We start from the raw sequence: 22,648 nt of genomic DNA on the forward strand, positions 1-22,648 counted from the left end.
AGTTCGACGAGTAGGCGGCTTGGGACTAAAACAATCCGAGCACGGGGAAAGTTGGCGGCTTCATCAGCACCTTCGTTGTCGAGCACTTGGTCATCCACGGTAGTGGAGATGCTGGGGAAGAGGTGCCGAGCACTCCAGTGATAGAGCTGAGCACTCCTAGAGTAGTGCCGAGTACTTTGGGAGGGATGCCGAGCAGTCCTGGAGGGATGCCGAGCACGCCAGGAGTGGTGCTAGGAGGTTCTAAAGTGGTGGCGACCACTCTAGGACGGGTGTCGAGCACTCCCATAGCGGAGCCAAGAGGTCTTGCAGTGGTATCGACCACTCCAAGACTGAGGCTAAGCACTCCTACAGTGGTGCCGAGCACTGCAGGAGTAGTGACGAGCAGTCCAGAAGTAGTGCCGAGCACTACAACTAGGGTGCCGAGCACTCTAGGTGCTATGCCGATCGACTTCGCCTCACCTCCAAGTGATATCATTGAGTTCATGGATGCCTTCCACGAAGATGAGAAGGTGTGATTCCATAGGCTAGATGACATCATTGGTGGCACAGGGCCCTTAGGACTGGCTGGTCGGCTGCTCAATGACCAAGAGCTGCTGCTCGTTAGTGTAGAGGAACCACCCACGTTCGCGCTAGCAGAGGGCGATGGAAACTGGCGACGAGTGATGCTGGAGGAGATGAAGGTGATCGAGGAAAACGAGACTTGGAAGCTCATCGATCCACCTCCAGGATGCCGTCCGATCAGCCTAAAGTGGGTGTACAAGGTCAAGCGGGACGAGCTCAGTGCCATTGTGAAGCACAAGGCACGCCTCGTCGCCCGAGGCTTTGTTCAGCATGAGGGCATCGACTTTGAGGAAGTCTTTACGCTAGTAGCGCACATGGAGTCTATTCGTTTGCTACTAGCCTTGGCAGCAGCAAAGGACTGGCGTGTCCATCACTTGGACGGTAAATCGGCCTTCCTCAACAGTGAGCTAGCGGAGACGGTCTTCGTCAGGCAACCTCTAGGTTTCGCTATCAAAGGAGCGGAGCACAGGGTGCTCCGACTGCGCAAGGCGCTCTACGGGTTGCGGCAGGGCCCATGAGCGTGGAATGCCAAGCTTGACGCCATGCTGGGCGAGCTTGGGTTCCCAGTGGTGCACAACCGAGCACGCACTCTACATGCGGCGACGGGGGAAGGAGGAGCTCATCGTCGGCGTGTATGTGGATGACTTGATCGTCATCGGTGCGTGCATGGAGGACATCAACAGCTTCGAGCGCGAGATGGTGCCTTGTTTTTGAATGAGCGATCTCGGCGCACTCTCCTACTACCTCGGCATCGAGGTAAGCCAAGGGAAGGAGGAACTCACGCTCGGTCAGAGCGCGTATGCCTCAAAGCTGTTGGAGCGGAGCGGCATGGCTGAGTGCAAGCCTTGCATGACCCCGATGGAGGAGTGGCTAAGGCTGACGAAGGCCAGCACCACGGTGAAGGTAGATGCAACACTCTACGGGAGCATCGTCGGCGGTCTGCGCTACCTAGTCCACATAAGGTCGGATATTGCGTTCGCCATGGGCTACGTCAGTCGCTTCATGGAGGATCCCAGAGAGGATCACCGGGCTACGGTGAAGCGGCTACTGCGCTACGTCAAGGGGACGGTGGATCAGGGGATTATCTTTCCCAAGACCGGTGGGAGTAGGCTGCAGCTCACTATGTTCAACGATGCAGATATGGCGGGGGACATCGACGGACGACGGAGCACCTCTGGCGTGCTCGTCTTCCTCTGGCCATCTCCAATTTCATGGCTATCGCTGAAACAGAAGGTGGTGGCGCTATCTACGTGGGAGCCAGAGTACGTAGCGGTGGCCACAGCGGCGTGCCAAGTTGTGTGGCTGCGCCGGCTACTGGGCAAGCTGACCGGCGTGGAAACTCACCCACCAACACTGATGGTGGATAACTAGCCCGCCATCGCCCTCGCGAAGAATCCGGTTCTGCACGACCGGAGCAAACACATCGACGTGAAGTTCCACATCCTCAAGGACTGTGTCGATGGAGGGCAGATCGTCATCGAGTTCGTCGAAACTGGTCGGCAACTCGCGGACGTCCTCAACAAGCCGCTCGGACGTCTTCGACTCACGGAGCTGAAGGGGATGATCGGCATGGAGGGGGTACAAGAGATAGCAGTAGGATTAGGGAAATAATTGTTAGATAATCTACTGCTTCCTTGTGTAAACACACAGTAAGGGAAGGCGGCGCCGAAAATGCTTCCTGCTGTGGTATTGTAGCCGCTGTAGAGGCAGGCGCCGAACGGCTCACCTGTCGGACTGTAGCCACATGCAGGGGCAGGCGCTAGAGTCAGCCCTGCTGTGTTATCTAGTAACTATAGCAGGATGACATTTGTACTAGGACTAAATATGATAGAGTTGTATAAATAGTTTGCTCCCGCAACTCAGTAAAGAGAGTTCAGATTTATCATGTCCTATACAAGGCTCCGACCAACGCTGATGTCTCTAGCTGTGTGTATGCTCTGTTCTCCCTCTTCTTCTACCTCTGATCATAGTGTGTGTGGTCGGACAACGCCTATCATACTTGATCATGGTCGACAAGACTGGTGAATGATCGACTCACCTGAGCCGATCACGTGGGCTAACAATAACTACGTCGGAGAGAAGAGATGCAACGACGTCGGAGAGAAGAGATGCAACGACTGCTGCATGCATCACTTGTAACAGAGCCGCATCCTCTGATAACTGAGTTTTGAAGTCACTTGCAGCTTTGGCAGCTGTAGACATGTCGTTGGTTTGAGATGGTACATTCATAGTCCGAACCGCCAACGAGAGCCCTCTGAGCGCCTTTGCAGAGTGCAAGCTCATTGCACCACATGTAGCTCTAATTTTCAGGCATAGCTCTGGATTGGCTTCAGGATACTGTAACCAAAGATAAGGATATTACTATCATATTAAAAAATTAAACAAGTCCAGAAAGTAATCGGTTCCATGGACTTCAATTTCGATCATGAAACTAGGGATACTTTGCGATCACCTGAGACTTTTTCAGGACTACGACACAAGAAGCAAGAGCCTCCATTGAAGAAGCGCACTGGCGGCAAAGAGCCCCGAGCTTTTGATATTGGCTCCATGGGTGGCCGAAGCGGAATTTTCCGTGAATAGGCTCCCACTTGGCAAAGGCACACTGCAGTGTTCGGATGATATATACAGTTGGAATAGAGCGAAGCTACAACGATGAGCCCTTTAATACAACTCTAATAATATAGTGCCGTTTCTAATAAATGTAATGCATACTAATCATTCTTATGAAACTAGTTATACATCTTATCTTACCTTAAAATTTTCTTCTAACATTTACTGCTGTGAAGTCATTGACGATGGCCTCAATATCAATTTCATCCACAACAACTATTGTCTACTCATCTGAATTTCTTATAGTGCTTGTATTACTCTTAAAAAATTTATCAATAGATCCTCTTTGTGATTCTATCAAGCCCTCTATCATTCTCTTCTTTTTTCTTTTCTCATTTTATACATGCTTTTTGGGCAACATGAGTTCACTGTAAATTTAGAAAAGTAGTAAGTAATTAAAAAATATGTCATACTAAATTCAACATGGTTGCTGCACCATATGAGATTCCTAAATCCCAAATCTAAAGAAGTAAAGAATAAAGATCGGGGACAAGAGCAAATTGATTAGGGGGGCTTGGCCGCTTAGGGCAGTTTCTTAATTCTTACCTCCGTATACGAAGACCAGTAAGTCAGGAACAGACAGAAGTGGATGCCGCCGGCCAGCGGCCCCTCGCACTCGAGATCACCAAGACGCATGGGATCGCTCGCTGCTCGCAGCCTCGCACGGGAGTCGGCGAGTCGCTCACTCGCGTAGGAAGGCGGAGTCGCGGCCGCGCGGCGGAAGGGCACGGGAACGCGGAAGGCGAGCAAAATCGACGCAGAGTCAGCTCGTATGCCTGGTTCAGCTGTTCCTATGGGCCATAGATAGAATATTACTTCTACTTGCACCTCGAGGGGCCAGTGCGGCGGCCCAGCTCGAACCCCCCCCCCCCCCCCCCCCCCCCCCCCAAGGGCCGGGCCTATTTGTACTCAACAAAAGGGAAAGGAAACTGACAATCCCCAAAGTGAGATGAGCTTACCAAATAGTCTTCTCTGACCTTCGAATTGAGGACGGCCTTGTACACTACACCTGAAGAAAGGCTTTGCCTTCTAAATTTTCACATGGAGAGTTCTCTCTGAAGCATTCAGATTCCATTCCTGCAAACATGAGAAACTTTATTAGTCTTCTATACTCTGGTATCTGCAAAATATTTTTCTCAGTTTCTTTTGTCCAACATTCAGCTGTTCATGGTGAGAAGGCACTGCAATTTAATACTAGTTGGTACAGAGAACATGTACGACTGGCTGATGTAGAGTTGTCCTGGGAGAGTGAAAATAAACAGGTTTTTGTTTTGACTAGCAGGCGTCTACGTATACTTGGGAGGACAATAAGTTGCATTACGAAAAGTAGTATGAATATCTTTGCCGTAGAAATTTGAGTTGAGCTTGTTCGGTTTAATTTGGTTAGAGGATTAACCGTACAAGCATTTAGTACCTAAGTTTTCCAGGTCGTACCTTCAAGGAACTCCGCCAGTTTGTCGAGGCTGCCGGCGGCGAGCTTGTGGAGGTCCTCCCCGGCCCAGATCGGGAAAACGGAGAGGGTGGTGAAGAGGCAAATGGCGACGCCGACGGCGATGGTGGTGACCCGCTCGTGCGCGAACTCCAGGAGCTCGTCCACGCGGTAGCTCGACACAGCCATCATGGCGAAGGTTAGTATGAAAATCATCACGCCGTAGTCGTACCTCGCCTTCAGCTCCGGGATGAACCGCGAGAACGTCGCTGCCGACCCTGCAGATCGAGCCAACACCAAACACTTCGAAATTCTGTAAGCATAAAACACAGGCCGGTGGGATGGCAATTCCGGGACTGATGGAGTAGTTTTGCCGTGGCATGCATGAAATTTAACATTTGGCAGACTTGTACCTTGTACGAAAACATATGGGAAGAAAAGAATACTGGCCACATCTTTAGCTTACTATTACAATTTGGATTCTCACAAAACTTGCTCGAAAAAAATCATAGGAATTTGGATATTAATCCTCACAAAACGTGTATGTCATTTTAACATAACATATAATATAATTAAGGCAAACACTTAAATTTGGATCAAAATTACTCGCATCGCCATAATGATAGATGATCCGAGTAACCCGTATAAACCGCCACTTCTACCATTATAAATGTTAAACTAAAATGTTCATAAAATGCATATTTAAATTACAAACGTTTGCTAGAATGAAAATGCTTAAAATAACTATATGTTATGTTTACACACACATAGTGTCAAATAACTTAAAACAAACATATATGTTGTGTCATCGTATAGATCAAGTACACAAATACATGCACAAGCAATAATTATAGTTTTATATTTGAGTAATCATGAAGAATGTTCCATTAACAACTTATATACCAATGACACTAACAAAATGTATAAAATCATATTGATATCCATGACAATAATTTAAAATTTTGGATGAACCATCATTATGTGACATCCACACTCCACAACAGAAATTCCTTGGGGTCCAAGATTTCCTTGAGTGCCAAAATCCAACGGCCAAGGAATTTATCATTTCCTTGGGGGGTTGTAGTAAATTGCAAGGTAATTTGTATCCTTGGTGGTTCCACTCGGCCTCCAAGGAAATATGTAACTTTTCTTGAGTGCTACAATAAGCCGCCAAGGAAAACACCATTTCCTTGAGTGCTATTGCAAACCGCCAACAAAATATTATTTAAAAATCAATATTCAACCTCAGATGGAGAAATGGCCTAAACCAAAGTTGTAGTACTCCGAAGGATCTAAAACTTTCCCATTCAAACATTTTTTTCATTTGAACTCGTTTACGGTGTCAAATATGCATTACACAATTCACTACACTAAATACAAAAGTAGTGCATCAGCTATTTAGTCACAGATGATTTTGAGGTGCTGTGGTAAGTAAGTAACTATGTGAAGGTTGAGGTTGCGAGTTCAAAACTCGGTGGCTGCAAGGTTTTAAGATGTTTGAACCTTTTAAGATATATTTCCTTGGCGGTTAGTCACCCCAAGAAAATGAAGGCTTATTTTGTTGTCATCTTCACAATCTAGTGTGTGTCCATATTTCCTTGGCGGGTGGGCACTAAAGGAGAACTTCCTTTAGGTTTAGCCCCAAAGTAAATTCCATTTTCCTTGTGATCCAGCCTTGGCGGTTCATGCTTGACGGTTGACTGCCAATACATATTTCCTTGACGGTTTTCTATATTCCTTGGCGGTTTCCGGGCTCCAAGGAAATACAGTTTTATGCCAATGAGTACGTATAGTTGTAAGCATTCTGTTCTTTTTAATAAAATAAAGCTACTTGTAATTCTTTGTAGGGCCGTGCCGGTAAAATCCAGGGCCTTGTTCCAAACTCTAAAATAGGCCCTACCAGCCTAGATAAATAGAACGATAATAACATGTACATAACATTGCAATAAATCAAGAATAGTACATATTCAACCCTTGGTAGCCTCCACTCTTAAGTCATGTGCGGATGACGATTCAGTCACTCGGCATCAGCTTGCTTGATTGGCAATATGGAGACGCTTAGATGGGGCAACGGGCCGATACATGCTAGATGGATTTTGTAACGCCACTGAGAAGAGACGCAACGTTGGCAGCGAATCAAGAGTCGGAGCCATAATTTTTGAGGCCCCTACGAATGGGAGACCCCGTACAGTCGCACGTCTTGCGCATGCATGGGGCACGGCCCTGATTCTTTTCTAAGAAGATTCAACATCGTAAATAGTGGAAGAGAGACAATTGTAGACCAAGAGTAGCCATGCCATATGGATGGAAAAAAGTAGAGATTAATCGATAAGTTTCCCATGGCATGAGTTATTATCTGAGTGTCTGATGCGTATGGTATTAGAGAGCACATGCAAAATATATATAAAAAATAGTTTATTAGTTTTAGGTTTGAAACATTAATTTTGAATTCTTACTTATTTCCTTTATCACTACTACAAAAAACATTTGTAGGGGCGGCTGGCGATAGTTTGTAGAGGCGGCTCGGCCAGCCGCCCCTACCATACCGTTCTACAAATCATGCATTTATAAGGACGGTTTTCAGACCATCCCTACAAATCGATTTCTAGAGGCGGCTGATAACACCAGCTGCCCCTACAAATTATAGGGGCGGTTCAGTCTAGAACCGCCCCTACAATGCATTTTTCCGTAAAAAAAAAAATTCAAATTTACAATTCAAATTCGACCAGAACATATATTTTTCATGCACAACTCCATCATGACTTATCTATATAAAGTACAATCACAAGTTTAAGCTTCACGATTATTTTTCTGTTAATGCACACATCCAGTTCAGCTCAAAACTTGAAACTATGCTAACTAGAGTAAAAATAAGTATAGTGGAACATCATTAATTGTATTTAGTTCATAGCCCTACATTCGACAGTTCTTATTCTTTGATGTTTTCCAGATTGAATTCCGGTTCACATATGCAAAGAAACCAGTACGTCTGTGACACCAGCATTGGCAGCCAGTGAGTGAGCCCTTGCCATGGCATCATCCTTCTCCAGACACAGCACACTGGAAAACATGGCATGAGGCATAACCATATAAGGGAAAAAACTGCAAGACTGTTCAAGGTATCCTGGTAATGAGCATGTATTTTGTTTTGTCCTAAGTTTATGCACATCTAAGCTAATAGTATCATGTGTCTATTATTTTATTTCAGGCTATTCAATTAACTTGAAGTGATGCATCCAGATAAAGATAGGAAGCAGTACCTGAACTTGCAATGCCCGATGGGCCAAACATCAAGATGCATCATATCCATTACCTAAATTGTCATAACAAAGATATATATGGAGGATTAATTAAATTGGGATAACAAAAATGGAATTAAAAACCAAAACTAAAGAAGATTGCATACCTTGAACGGGACATGAAATCTGAGCAGCAGCTTGTGAATTTTCTTTGATGCTATCAGGAACATATATTATGGATATACATAAGCATGCAACTCATATCTCAACTAAGTATCTGTCAATTTAAAATGTACAGAACATCAGCCTAATGCTAGATTTGCAATAAGCAGAAACATGTTAAAAGAACAAACAAGAGACAATTCTTGTTATTATAACCATGCATTGTATAGGTTTATTTGGTCTAGAACAAAAATCACTGAACTGTGTACATCATATATTCCTCACTGACCTGGTTGCCAACACATGCGACACAAATGCAGATCTTGTATGGACATAAATGCAGATCCTGTACTCACAAACGCATGCAAGGCTAAAGTGTAAGTAATATATGATCTGTTGGATAAGTAGCTCCATCAACTTAAAATGATCTGTTGGATCAAACTAAATTAAAAAAAACTTCATTTCTCCTAAAAAGGAATATCAGATCAATCCTTAGTATACTTTGTGAAAGAAATTAGTAGAAGATCTAAGCACAAAACAGAAACATGTGCTTTGGTGAATATCAGATCAATCCACATTCTGCAGGAAGACCAACTCATACAAGCATACACTTGGGTTTAGATCTACAGATAGCCAAACAGCTTAAATTAGGGTTCCAGTGCTAAGTTTTACACAAAGGAAGGGAAGAGAAGGGACAGCCATAACTGGTGTTGTGGATGCTCATCGCTACAGATTCGGACGCCTGGGTGAAGGAAGAGGACGGGAGGAGAAGGGGGCTGGGGAAGAGGAGGTAGAAGCCCCAACGGCCCAACCAGCCAGTTCCTGCACCCCGGCCATGCCTGGATGCCCTCCGCACAGTTCAGACCGCCAATCCCACGGATCCAGCCACTAGGACCTCAGATCTAGTCGCCACCATGCGGATCGAGCCGCCACCGCGCTTGCAGTACCATAGTCCGGTCGTCACCACGCGGAAACAGCCGCTCGGAGGGGAGGGGAGGCGAGCTCGGACCAGCCACCACCGGATTCGGCCGACGAGCATGCGGATCCGGTCGTCACCGCGCGGAAACAGCCGCCTGGAGGGGAGACGAGCCCGAACTAGCCGCCGTCGCCGCGGCTGCCCCGGAATCCCACCGGCGTTGCGGCCCGTGCACCTGGATCCAGCCGCCGCAGCCACCTGCGCGCCGGAATCCCGTCGCCACCGTGGCCCGTGCGCAGGGAGGCACAGATCTGGCGCAGATAGCAAATAGCTTACGTTAGGGTTGGGGAGCTTGGTTTCGCGTAGAGGGAAAGGGAAGGCAGGCAGGGGCGGATGAACCTGGTGGGTGATCGTCGTGAGATCTCGCTCGTCGTTGGTGAGCGGCCAAGGGCCAGGTGAAGCCCCTCGGCACCTGGCGTAGCGTGGGGGCGGCTAGAGAGTGGGAGAGCGCATGGGGCAGTGTTAGCGGCGCAGCAGACGTCTGGGAGGATCGTCAAATGGCTGTAGTTCGCACAGTAGGGGTGGTCGGTGATTGAGCCGCCCCTACAAATAGCAACACCGGTGCCGGCTGGTGTAACACCCTAAAAATGACAACCTTTTAAAATAGCTAAATATGATTTATTTATGCAAATATGTGAGCATTAAAAGATAGGGAAATAATAAATTTTGTGGAATTAAAATTTAAAATAAGGTTAGAAACTTTTTGATGCATACATGTTGCTGCATATCATTTTGTGAATGTTAGGAATTTATTAAATATTTCAAAAAGAATTGAAATTTGAATTTAAAAAGGGATTTGGAAAATAGTAGAAAAAGAAAAGAAAAGAATTATTTTTTTCCTCCCTTCTTGAAATTCGGCCTGCTGGCCCATTCCTCCGCGCCGGCCCAGCTACGCTGTTTTCCTCCCCCCGCCCTCGCCCAGCCTCGCGCGGCCCGCAAGGCGTCGGCCCAGCACCGCAGCCAGCCCAGCCGCGCCTTCCTCGCCCCGCAGCCGCTGACCGCCCGGCCCCACTTGTCGGCGCCGTCCCCTTCCCCGCGCGGCTCGGCAACCGCCCGCGCCCGACGCTGCAGCAACCGCCGCCCACGACGGGCGTCGTGGGAGCATTTCCCCCCGCTCCTCGGCCCTGTTAAATAGCAGCCGAGCCTCCCCCGCGTGCCCCTGCTGTTTCCCCGCTCTCTCTCACGCTCGCCGTGCACGGAAACCACCGCAGCAGCAGCACCTTGGTCCGCCGACCACACCTTCGCATGGACCGCCGCCACCGAGCTTCCCCGTCCTCCTTCTTCCCCGCGGTGAGAACCCCCTGGCCTCCCTCTATCTCCCGGTACATTTACTTTCATTTTTCTTGGCTTCTAGATGCCCTGGCCGCGAGCTCCGCAAGCCTTGGCCGCCGGCCATGGCGGCCGCCGCGCTACCCGCGTTTTCCGGCCGCCGTATCGGCATGGCCAAGACCCCCTTCTTCCCCCGTCTACCCCGGTGCTCTCGGTTTCTCATTTGGTGAACCCTAGCCCCCGAACCGCGCGCGCCTGAGACCTCCGCGCCGCCAGCCATGGTGTTTGCCGCCGGCATCACTGTTCCGGCCGGCCACCTTCTTCTCCCTTCCCCCGGAATCATTCTTGGCCGCTCGTTTCTAATCCAACGGCCGAGATCATCCGATACCCCTTCGCGGGTTAATTTTCTAAAGAGACCCCCGGTTTACATCTAATTGAACCCGCAGTCCAAGGCGTAGTTCCCTGAATGCGCATTCTCGTTTGGAAAACGTAAACCTCACGGCTTAAGTCAAAAATACGTTTTCAGTATTTACAGAAATGCTATTTGAACTGTTTCGCTTATAAAATTGTCGTTTTAGCTCCGAATTGATCCATTCAAATCGCGTTAGCTTCGTAATTTCATAAGCTACATGTTAGAACTACTGTTAGTCAAGTTTGGAACTTTTTAGTTTCATGATTAGATTTAATTAAATATATGGCTATAGGAAAACCCGTTTAAATCATAACTTTCGCATTTTAGCTCCGTTTTTCGTGAACTTCGCGTTGACGTGATCGTAGCGAGACATAGATTACTTTTACAAACATTTTATCTTGTTTTCAGTACTGTTGGTGGTACTGTTCTAATGATAGGAATATTTGCTTTGCATGAATGCTTTTGGAAAGTTGTATGTTGCCGTGTTGGTCGCGTTCAGACGGTGAGGAAAATGTTGGAGACCAAGAATTCTTCGACGACCAGCGGGACCAGCATGAGTTTGTGAACCAAGGCAAGTATAGCATGGGCCTACCTTGATATCCTATTTCACTTTAATCAATTACTCATTTGCATGTGTCTAATTTTGATACCCGTAAGGACATCCTAGTGATTGTTTATCCTGTTCCTTGTCTCCTATGGGTTAAATACATATGGGTAGATTGCTAGTGCTCTAACTGAACTTGATATACATGATGATGAATGATTCTATGGAACCAAGAGTTTAACATGATTTATAACAACTGTTCCATAGGGCGAAAGTGCAAATGACCTTTGTTCATGTTGCTCCCCGCCCTTCATAAGGACGTATCTGTCGGCAAAAGCTGGGACTGACAGTGCAACCGGGAGAGTCATATGGCTCTGACTTTAGCTCAGTAATAGAAACTTTTCTAGCTAGTTAGAGGTTACCTTTTGGCGCAAATGGGGCTTGCCACGTTGGGTATAGGGCTGCCTCTGTTCCTATGAGTATAGCCGCGATGGATATGTGCCATAGGAAAGAGGGGTTCCTACATCTGCCTGCCAAGGAAACCTAGCGGCCCTAACTTGTTAGAGAAACCTATGAAATGGCTTCATAGTGTACCCTGCCCGCTCACCTTGGCAGCGACATGGGAGTAATTAACCCGGGCATATGGGGATCACGACTCGCGGTGAATGTGCACCACCTCTGCAGAGGGTAACAAACTATTATAACAGCCGTGCTCACGGTCACGAGCGGCCCGGAAAACTCACAGAATAACTGGATACTTGATGATGATCATTTAAGTTGTTCTATGATGATATATGGTACATTGGGCCCTGATATATGTTCTTATGGGATTAAATGGGAGCTTAAGCATAATTTGATAATATCTTATAATAAAAGCTTGTCGTACTAAAAATGCTAACTGCAGTAAACTAGAGTCAACCCTTTTTGAGCTTCATAACCCCATGTTAGCTTGTTAAGTACGGGATGTACTTACACTTGTTTATTTTCTTTATTTGGATAAAAATCCCGGATGGGTAACAGATGACAACGGATATGAGGATTTTCCGGAGGATTTTTAGGCTTATGGTCAACCAGTTGACCTTCCCTATGATGAAGCCCACGAGAGTTTATTATCTTTTATTTTCCGCTATGTGATGTAAGACTAAGTGTATTATGGATGTGATGTAAGGGACATCGTGATGATACTTTTTATGATTTGTCGACTTGTGTGTGTGACTGATTCCTGGGCACACATGAGTATTATGCATTCAATTTTATCCTTAAAATTGGGTGTGACAAATTGGTATCAGAGCCAGGTTGACTGTAGGATGCAAGCCTAGTTAGAAAAACGGTCGTTTTAGCATCTTTGCTCCTCTGGTTTCTTGCTTACTGTCTTATTCTTGTTATTTTATTAAAACATTTATGCTTTTCATACCTTAATCTATTATTTAAAATTGTTGATTCTAATTCTATCTCACTTTAAATCTATAGATGTCTCATAATCCGAAGACTGCTCGCCTCAGCACCGCCGGCTATCGTGCCATGTTCACCCCGCGTGCCCCACCGGCGGAGAGGGAGATTGTGATCGTCTCCGACGACGAGGAGATGGCTACACCGACGCCTACACCAGTCGCCGTGCTAATCTATCCTATTGTAGCTACACCTGAGGAGTCGACGGCTACTTCCCCTACACCTGCGCCATCCCCAGCTGTTCTCGTGGTGGAGGAGGAGATTGGCTGGAAGTGCAAGTACTACTTCAAGCCAGCCCCAGAGACAGCCTACTACCACACCCTCCTCACTCACGTGCTGGACGACTACTACCCCGACTTGCACGCCTCCATCAGCTACCACTGCACCGGGTACCAGCATCCATTAGAGGCTACCTTCTGGAAGGTAGAGCTGGTGGTCACCGCTTGGAACGATATCAAGAATGGACATGAGGTGGAGACTGTCCACTGTGCCCCTGCCAGGAGAGCCCATGCTTTGGATGGCATGGAGGATGCAGCACAGAATGCCTACATCCACTACCATGGTCGTCGCTTTGAGGCCATGAGAGAGGATCGCTTCGGGTTCCTTCCTCGAAATGATCATGAGGGTGTTTGGCAGGTTTTGGCTCCACCAGAGAATGACCCAACTCTGGAAGCAACGGTGCAGCATGTCCACGCTATGCAGGGAGTGGATGAGGAAGTCAAAGGGGAACTGCGTGCATCTCAGAGGGCGCTGAGACGTCTTCAGAAGCAAGTGGATGAACTTCGAGCACAACTTGGACAGCCTTCCCTTTACAAGAAGAAGCGCCGGTCCTTCACCATGATTGACACCGCTCCATAGGTGTTAGGTGCCTTAATCTAGATTACCACGTCGTTAGTTCGTGTTTCTTATTTAGCCTTGTTGGTCTTGTGAACTTGGTTGATTAGATGTTTAATTTGTGAACCTGGTTGATTTGGTATTTTGCTTGATTGCTGAAAGTTTGTGGGCATGTCCACAACTTCCTTAGATTGGAACTTTAAGTTTAGAATGAAATCTTATTGCTGATGTTTCGCTTTATCTTATCTCTGCTGTGCTGATTTCTGGAGCAGCCTGTGTTCTTTATCTGGTATCTCGAAATCTGGGTTGTCAAAAATTTTGAAATTTTTGTGGAGATAACTAGACCTCTGTATCTTTCAAATGTCTCTGGAATCACATTATTAGCTGTTCAGGATTGTGAGATCTAGCTGACACAAGTTGAAGTTCCTGCACTGTCTGAAACCCAGAACAGATTCGGTTTAGCTCTACTTTTGACTTTGTGTGTGTCAGAATCTGTAAAAGTGGTCTAAATGAAAGTTGTAGCTGATCTCCTAAGATTTCTAACAAATCTTGGTGCACCTCTGTTGGATCTCTGAAACTCGAGTTATAACAGTTTTACTGAACTGCTGAATTTGAATCTTGTCCAGAAAATTCTCAGCATTATGTCTTATCTTTTGTAAGCTCTCTATAATTGGAAAAATCTCTAAATTTTGCACATTTGTTGGAAAACAGATGGCCGCAAGAGGAGGAAGAGGCAGAGGCCGTGGTCGTGGGCGTGATGCTCTCATAAATCCACCACCACCGCCACCTGTGACCATGGAACAGATATTGGGAATGCAAGCGCAGCTGATGCAAGCTATGATACAGCGCTTGGACAATGAACCTGTAAGAGGACCACCGCCTGTTCAGGTTAGAGATAAGCGTGGAGAGTTTATGAAAGGTCGTCCACCGGTGTTCACCCATGCCTCAGACCCTATGGAGGCAGATGATTGGTTGCGTGCTGTGGAGAAACAACTGAACATAGCACAATGCAACGACCTTGAGAAGGTGTTGTACGCTTCTAGGCAACTCCAAGGAGCTGCTCAGGATTGGTGGGAAACATTCTAGTTTGGACGTCCCAACAATGCTCTTGCTATCACTTGGCAGGAATTCAAGGACAATTTCTGGTCATACCATATTCCTGATGGACTAGTGGAACTGAAGCAGGAAGAATTCAGATCTCTCAAGCAAGAATCAATGACTGTGGCAGAGTATAGGGACAAGTTCGCACAACTATCACGCTACGCTCCTAATGATGTAGCGGATGACAAGGATAAGCAACGCCGTTTCCTCAAGGGACTCTATGATGGACTACAGCTCCAGCTGATGTCTAATACTTATCCTAACTTCCAGTCTTTGGTGAATCGCGCTATTGTGATTGACGATAAGCGCAAGGAGATGGAAGCTAAGAAGAGAAGGCTCCAAGGGCAAGCTTCTGGAAGCAACACTCGCCCACGTGCTTATCCCCAGCAAGGTTTCTAGTAGAGGAATCAAGGACCAACTCACCAGGGAAACCGTGGTCAGTATCCTCAGCAGAACCAGTTCTAGCAACGCCCTCAGTACTAGCAACAGTATGGAAATCAGCATCCCCTGCAACAGACCAGCAATCCTGCAACACGCCAAGGAGTGCCCAACAATGCTCCTATGAAGAGTGGTGCACCCAACAATCCCAATGCCTGCTACCAATGCGGAGAAGTAGGTCACTATGCTTATCAGTGCCCTAAGAAGCAGAACCAACAAGCACCTCAGAACCAGACCGGCAATCAGAAGTTCAACGCCCGACCACCTCACACTGCTAAGGTGAACTATGTGTCTTCTAATGCAGCTCAGGAGACGCCTGAGGTCATGCTAGGTACGTTCAGCATCAACTCTATCTCTGCTACCATACTTTTTGATTCTGGTGCTTCGCATTCTTTTATCTCTCAAGCTTTTGTTAGAATGCATAGCATACCTTTGTGTGCCATGAAAAACCCCATGCTAGTAAATTCCCCGGGAGGTAGTATGCCCGCTTCTTATTGGAGCCCCTCAACTAGCATTTCCTTAAGGGGGGTAGACTTCAAAGTGAAGCCTATTGTGTTGAGAACAGCGGGAATTGATCTTATTCTGGGAATGGATTGGATGAAACAACACCGGGCAGTGATTCAATGTTAGGAGAAATCTGTGGTTGTGACATCACTCAATGGAGATAGAATCTGTGTAGAAGTGGTAGTGCAAGCTCAGCCTACAGCCACAGTGAATCAGCTAGATGGTGAAGTCAATGAACAAGATCGTGTCGTGGAGGAGTTCCCGGATGTCTTCCCCGATGACTTGCCAGGTATGCCACCTGACCGAGACATTGAATTCATTATCGAATTATTACCTGGAACTGCACCAATAGCTAAACGTCCATATAGAATGGGAGTTAATGAATTAGAAGAGCTTAAGAAACAACTAAAAGAGTTACAAGAAAAAGGTTTCATACGCCCCAGTTCTTCCCCATGGGGGGCACCTGTGATATTTGTGAATAAGAAAGATGGTAGTCAATGGATGTGTGTGGATTACTGCTCACTTAATGAGGTTACAATCAAGAATAAATACCCGTTGCCTAGGATTGATGATTTGTTTGATCAGTTGAGAGGAGCACATGTGTTCTCCAAGACTGATCTCCACTCAGGGTATCATCAGCTTAAGATTCGAAACTCGGACATACCCAAGACGACATTCACTACACGGTATGGATTATATGAGTACACCGTTATGTCTTTTGGATTGACCAATGCACCTGCATACTTCATGTATTTGATGAATAAGGTGTTCATGGAGTTTCTGGATAAATTTGTGGTGGTATTCATAGATGACATACTAATATTCTCCAAGACTGAAGAAGAACATGCTGAACATATAAGGTTGGTCTTGCAAAAGCTTAGAGAACATAAGTTGTACGCTAAGCGGAGCAAGTGTGAGTTTTGGTTAAAGGAAGTCTCTTTTTTGGGTCATGTTGTCTCCAATGGTGGAATAGCAGTGGATCCAGACAAAGTGCAAGATGTACTGAATTGGAAACCACCAACAACGGTAAGTGAGATTCGAAGCTTTTTGGGATTAGCTGGATATTACCGAAGGTTCATTGAAGGTTTTTCCAAGCTAGCCAAGCCTATGACAGCTTTGTTGGAAAAGAATGCCAAATTTGTATGGTCTGATAAATGCCAGGCAAATTTTGAAGAGCTAAAGAAGAGATTGACTACAGCCCCAGTATTAATTCTGCCAGATTTAAGCAAGAACTTCTCTATTTATTGTGATGCATCCCGTTTGGGTCTTGGATGTGTGCTTATGCAAGAAGGAAGAGTGGTTGCATATGCATCTAGACAACTAAGGAAGCATGAGTTGAATTACCCTACTCATGACTTGGAATTAGCAGCTGTGGTTCATGCTTTGAAGATCTGGAGATATTATCTAATTGGACATAAGAGTGATATCTATACTGATCATAAGAGTTTGAAGTATATCTTTACCCAATCAAATCTGAATCTAAGACAACGTCGTTGGTTGGAATTGATCAAAGACTATGATTTGGAAGTGCATTATCACCCGGGAAAGGCAAACGTCATAGCTGATGCACTTAGCAGAAAGAGCTATGCCAATGGACTTCAGATAACATCTATGTCAGCAGAGTTGTGTGCTGAAATGGAGTATCTCAATTTGAGCCTGGTTACTAATGCAATGGAATTGGTGATAGAGCCTACTTTGGAACAAGAGATACGCAAAGGTCAATTGGAGGATGAAAAACTTAAAGAGATAGCAGAGAATGTAGTGCTTGGAAAGGCACCCAGATTCAGAATGGATGAGAATGGTACTCTTTGGTTCGGAAAAAGGATATGTGTACCTGAAGTGAAGGCTATCTGTGATGCAATTCTACAAGAGGCCCATGAGTCTGCTTACTCTATACATCCTGGAAGTACCAAGATGTACTTGGATCTCAAGGGGAAGTATTGGTGGTATGGTTTGAAGAGAGATGTGGTAGAATATGTGGCTTTGTGTGACACTTGTCAAAGAGTGAAAGCTGAGCATCAAAGACCTGCAGGGTTACTACAACCAATGAAGATTCCTGAATGGAAATAGGAAGAAGTTGGTATGGATTTTATTGTAGGACTGCCCCGCACTCAAAGAGGTTATGATTCAATATGGGTAATAGTGGATCGACTCACCAAGGTTGCTCACTTTTTACCAGTCAAGACTACCTATAATGGTGCAAGATTAGCAGAGTTGTACATGGAAAGAATAGTGTGCTTACATGGTGTTCCCAAGAAAATTGTGTCGGATAGAGGCACCCAATTTACATCGCAATTCTGGCATAAAGTACATAGATCTTTGGGAACAAAGTTGAATTTCAGTTCTGCTTACCACCCACAAACTGATGGACAGACTGAAAGGATCAACCAGATTTTGGAAGATATGTTGAGAGCTTGTGCACTTTAGTATGGTGATAGTTGGGATAAGAGTCTGTCTTACGTAGAGTTCTCGTACAACAACAGTTATTAGAAGAGTCTCAAGATGGCACCTTTCGAGGCGTTGTATGGGCGTAAGTGTAGAACGCCTTTGTTCTGGAATCAGACTGGAGAAACTCAAGTGTTTGGACCCAATGTCCTTAGAGATGCGGAAGAACAAGTGAGAATGATTAGAGACAATTTGAGAGTAGCTCAGTCTCGACAGAAAAGTTACGCTGATACTCACAGAAGAGAGCTGACTTTCGAGATTGGTGATTATGTGTACTTGAAGGTGTCACCAATGAGAAGTGTGAGAAGATTCAATATGAAGGGAAAATTAGCACCAAGGTATATAGGACCTTTTAAGATCCTAGAGAGACGTGGAGAAGTAGCTTACCAGTTAGAACTGCCTGAGAGTTTGTCAGGTGTGCACGACGTGTTCCATGTTTCCCAATTGAAAAAGTGTTTGAGGGTACCAGAAGAACAGATTCCTTTGGAAGAACTTGCTGTCAAGGAAGATCTTACTTATGAAGAGTATCCGATAAAGATCTTAGAAACTATCAAAAGAGTTACAAGAAGCCGAACTGTAAAGATGTACAAGGTGCAGTGGAATCGATATACGGAGGATGAGGCTACTTGGGAAAGAGAAGAGGATCTGACAAAGACTTATCCCCAACTGTTTGAGTAAGCAATCACCCGAATCTCGAGGACGAGATTTATCTTAAGGAGGGTAGAATTGTAACACCCTAAAAATGACATCCTTTTAAAATAGCTAAATATGATTTATTTATGCAAATATGTGAGCATTAAAAGATAGGGAAATAATAAATTTTGTGGAATTAAAATTTAAAAATAAGGTTAGAAACTTTTTGATGCATACATGCTGCTGCATATCATTTTGTGAATGTTAGGAATTTATTAAATATTTCAAAAAGAATTGAAATTTGAATTTAAAAAGGGATTTGGAAAATAGTAGAAAAAGAAAAGAAAAGAATCATTTTTTCCTCCCTTCTTGAAATTCGGCCTGCCGGCCCATTCCTCCACGCCGGCCCAGCTGCGCTGTTTTCCTCCCCCGCCCATGCCCAGCCTCGCGCGGCCCGCAAGGCGTTGGCCCAGCACCACAGCCAGCCCAGCCGCTGCGCCTTCCTCGCGCCCGCAGCCGCTGACCGCCCGGCCCCACTTGTCGGCGCCGTCCCCTTCCCCGCGCGGCTCGGCAACCGCCCGCGCCCGGCGCTGCAGCAACCGCCGCCCACGACGGGCGTCGTGGGAGCATTTCCCCCCGCTCCTCGGCCCTGTTAAATAGCAGCCGAGCCTCTCCCCGCGCGCCCCTGCTGTTTCCCCGCTCTCTCTCGCGCTCGCCATGCACAGAAACCACCGCAGCAGCAGCACCTTGGTCCGCCAACCACACCTTCGCACGGACCGCCGCCGCCGAGCTTCCCCGTCCTCCTTCTTCCCCGCGGTGAGAACCCCCTGGCCTCCCTCTATCTCCCGGTACCATTACTTTCATTTTTCTTGGCTTCTAGATGCCCTGGCCGTGAGCTCCGCAAGCCTTGGCCGCCGGCCATGGCGGCCGCCGCGCTACCCGCGTTTTCCGGCCACCGTATCGGCATGGCCGAGACCCCCTTCTTCCCCCGTCTACCCCGGTGCTCTCGGTTTCACATTTGGTGAACCCTAGCCCCCAAACCGCGCGCGCCTGAGACCTCTGCGCCGCCAGCCATGGTGTTTGCCGCCGGCATCACTGTTCCGGCCGGCCACCTTCTTCTTCCTTCCCCCGGAATCATTCTTGGCCGCTCGTTTCTAATCCAACGGCCGAGATCATCCGATACCCCTTCGCGGGTTAATTTTCTAAAGAGACCCCCGGTTTACATCTAATTGAACCCGTAGTCCAAGGCGTAGTTCCCCGAATGCGCATTCTCGTTTGGAAAACGTAAACCTCACGGCTTAAGTCAAAAATACGTTTTCAGTATTTACAGAAATGCCATTTGAACTGTTTCGCTTATAAAATTGTCGTTTTAGCTCCAAATTGATCCATTCAAATCGTGTTAGCTTCATAATTTCATAAGCTACATGTTAGAACTACTGTTAGTCAAGTTTGGAACTTTTTAGTTTCATGATTAGATTTAATTAAATATATGGCTATAGGAAAACCCGTTTAAATCATAACTTTCGCATTTTAGCTCCGTTTTTCGTGAACTTCGCGTTGACGTGATCGTAGCGAGAAGTAGATTACTTTTACAAACATTTTATCTTGTTTTCAGTACTATTGGTGGTACTATTCTAATGATAGGAATGTTTGCTTTGCATGAATGCTTTTAGAATGTTGTATGTTGCCGTGTTGGTCGTGTTCAGACGGTGAGGAAAATGTTGAAGACCAAGAATTCTTCGACGACCAGCAGGACCAGCACGAGTTTGTGAACCAAGGCAAGTATAGCATGGGCCTACCTTGATATCCTATTTCACTTTAATCAATTACTCATTTGCATGTGTCTAATTTTGATACCCGTAAGGACATCCTAGTGATTGTTTATCCTGTTCTTTGTCTCCTATGGGTTAAATGAATATGGGTAGATTGCTAGTGCTCTAACTGAACTTGATATACATGATGATGAATGATTCTATGGAACAAAGAGTTTAACATGATTTATAACAACTGTTCCATAGGGCAAAAGTGCAAATGACCTTTGTTCATGTTGCTCCCCGCCCTCCATAAGGACTTATCTGTCGGCAAAAGCTGGGACTGATAGTGCAACCAGGAGAGTCATATGGCTCTGACTTTAGCTCAGTAATAGAAACTTTTCTAGCTAGTTAGAGGTTACCTTTTGGCGCAAATGGGGCTTGCCACGTTGGGTATAGGGCTGCCTCTGTTCCTATGAGTATAGCCGCGATGGATATGTGCCATAGGAAAGGGGGGTTCCTACATCTGCCTGCCAAGGAAACCTAGCGGCCCTAACTTGTTAGAGAAACCTATGAAATGGCTTCATAGTGTACCCTGCCCGCTCACCTTGGCAGCGACATGGGAGTAATTAACCCGGGCATATGGGGATCACGACTCGCGGTGAATGTGCACCACCTCTGCAGAGGGTAACAAACTGTTAAAACAGCCGTGCTCACGGTCACGAGCGGCCTGGAAAACTCACAGAATAACTGGATACTTGATGATGATCATTTAAGTTGTTCTATGATGATATATGGTACACTGGGCCCTGATATATGTTCTTATGGGATTAAATGGGAGCTTAAGCATAATTTGATAATATCTTATAATAAAAGCTTGTCGTACTAAAAATGCTAACTGCAGTAAACCAGAGTCAACCCTTTTTGAGCTTCATAACCCCATGTTAGCTTGTTAAGTACAGGATGTACTTACGCTTGTTTATTTTCTTTATTTGGATAAAAATCCCGGATGGGTAACAGATGACAACGGGTATGAGGATTTCCCGGAGGATTTTTAGGCTTATGGTCAACCAGTTGACCTTCCCTATGATGAAGCCCACAAGAGTTTATTATCTTTTATTTTCCACTGTGTGATGTAAGACTAAGTGTATTATGGATGTGATGTAAGGGACACCGTGATGATACTTTTTATGATTTGTCGACTTATGTGTGTGACTGATTCCTGGGCACACATGAGTATTGTGCATTCAATTTTATCCTTAAAATTGGGTGTGACAGCTGGTGAGTGAACCGCCCCTATAAATCTTACCATTTGTAGGGGCGGCTCATATTTGCTGTTTTATTTGCAGGGGTGGCTGGTCTCGTGGCTCCCGAGCACACCACTATAGGGGTGGCTCCATCATCAGCCGTCCCTACAAAAATTTATCACGTTGTTACAAACCGTTTTTCACGTAGTGTATGATTCTAGCCGTGCATGCAGGAGGAGCGGTTGACGAATGATAACCGCTTGATATGTGTATATATAATAATACTAGTAACTAACAAAAAAAACAACTGAAAAGTAGCATGTCGAGACTGATGCAGTTAGTAGTAGTAAACATGGATGGACCGGCAGCGTATGTACCTACTAAGAAGACGAACACGCTGAGCAGTATCAGCTCTCCCTTTTCCCCACAAAGGTCCACTGCCATATGAGCTCCGACGGCGAGGAAACGGCTACCAACGTCGCAAAAGTTCTGTTCAGTCCTCTACTCAGCGTTCCCCCTGTTGCCGCAAGATCCGCATGCAACACATGCATGTTTACACGCACGTTATTACCTCTATGCATGAACAACAGCTGGCGTCTGCAGAGGTGGTGCACATTCACCGCGAGTCCTTAGTAAAGCAATCCTAGTTGTGTGGAATAAAGATTCACACTAACAAAGAGTCCTCAGGGCTGTCATCCTAAATATGTCATTAATAAAGAGCACTAATATAAGGTCCTTAGTTTCCTTGCAAAAAAAGGTCCTTAGTTGTGTGGAATTAGGCCCTATTGCTATGCACACTATAGTATGCAATCCTAGTTGTCATAGACAAGGTTCTTGCATACAAACTAGCACTAACACCTAAGCTAGAAAATGTAAGCATCACAAGACATAAAGAGGGCAAAGAGACAACTGGATTTATATTATGGTATTAGTTGCCAAGGCATAGTCCCTAGTTCATGTTGGAGCTCCATTAAGGTACACTCCTAGACATCATGTCTCTCCTAGTACTGGTGTTTGCTTTTGACCAAAGGCAATGGAGTCTCA

At 46.0% G+C, this 22,648-nt stretch overlaps 1 protein-coding gene and 1 pseudogene across 1 annotated transcript; one reads left to right on the plus strand and one right to left on the minus strand.

Moving 5' to 3' along the window:
- Window positions 1–1,275: 1,275 nt before the first annotated feature.
- LOC136491835 (uncharacterized mitochondrial protein AtMg00810-like) lies at window positions 1,276–2,324 on the plus strand. The gene is made up of 2 exons (XM_066488057.1): window positions 1,276–1,660; window positions 2,212–2,324. The coding sequence occupies exons 1-2, from the start codon at window positions 1,276–1,278 to the stop codon at window positions 2,322–2,324; spliced, it is 498 nt and encodes a 165-aa protein (XP_066344154.1).
- Window positions 2,325–2,595: 271 nt separating this feature from the next.
- On the minus strand, window positions 2,596–22,155 carry LOC136491836 (aluminum-activated malate transporter 1-like; annotated as a pseudogene).
- Window positions 22,156–22,648: the final 493 nt, after the last annotated feature.

Source organism: Miscanthus floridulus, chromosome 11 (genome assembly GCF_019320115.1).
Source record: "Miscanthus floridulus cultivar M001 chromosome 11, ASM1932011v1, whole genome shotgun sequence".
NCBI lineage: Eukaryota > Viridiplantae > Streptophyta > Magnoliopsida > Poales > Poaceae > Miscanthus > Miscanthus floridulus.

Coding starts and splice junctions, on each gene's coding strand:
- LOC136491835 (XM_066488057.1), top strand. CDS start 1,276: ATGAGCGATCTCGGCGCACTCTCCTACTACCTCGGCATCGAGGTAAGC. Junction 1,661..2,211: donor GATTATCTTTCCCAAGACCG/GTGGGAGTAGGC, acceptor GTAAACACACAG/TAAGGGAAGGCGGCGCCGAA.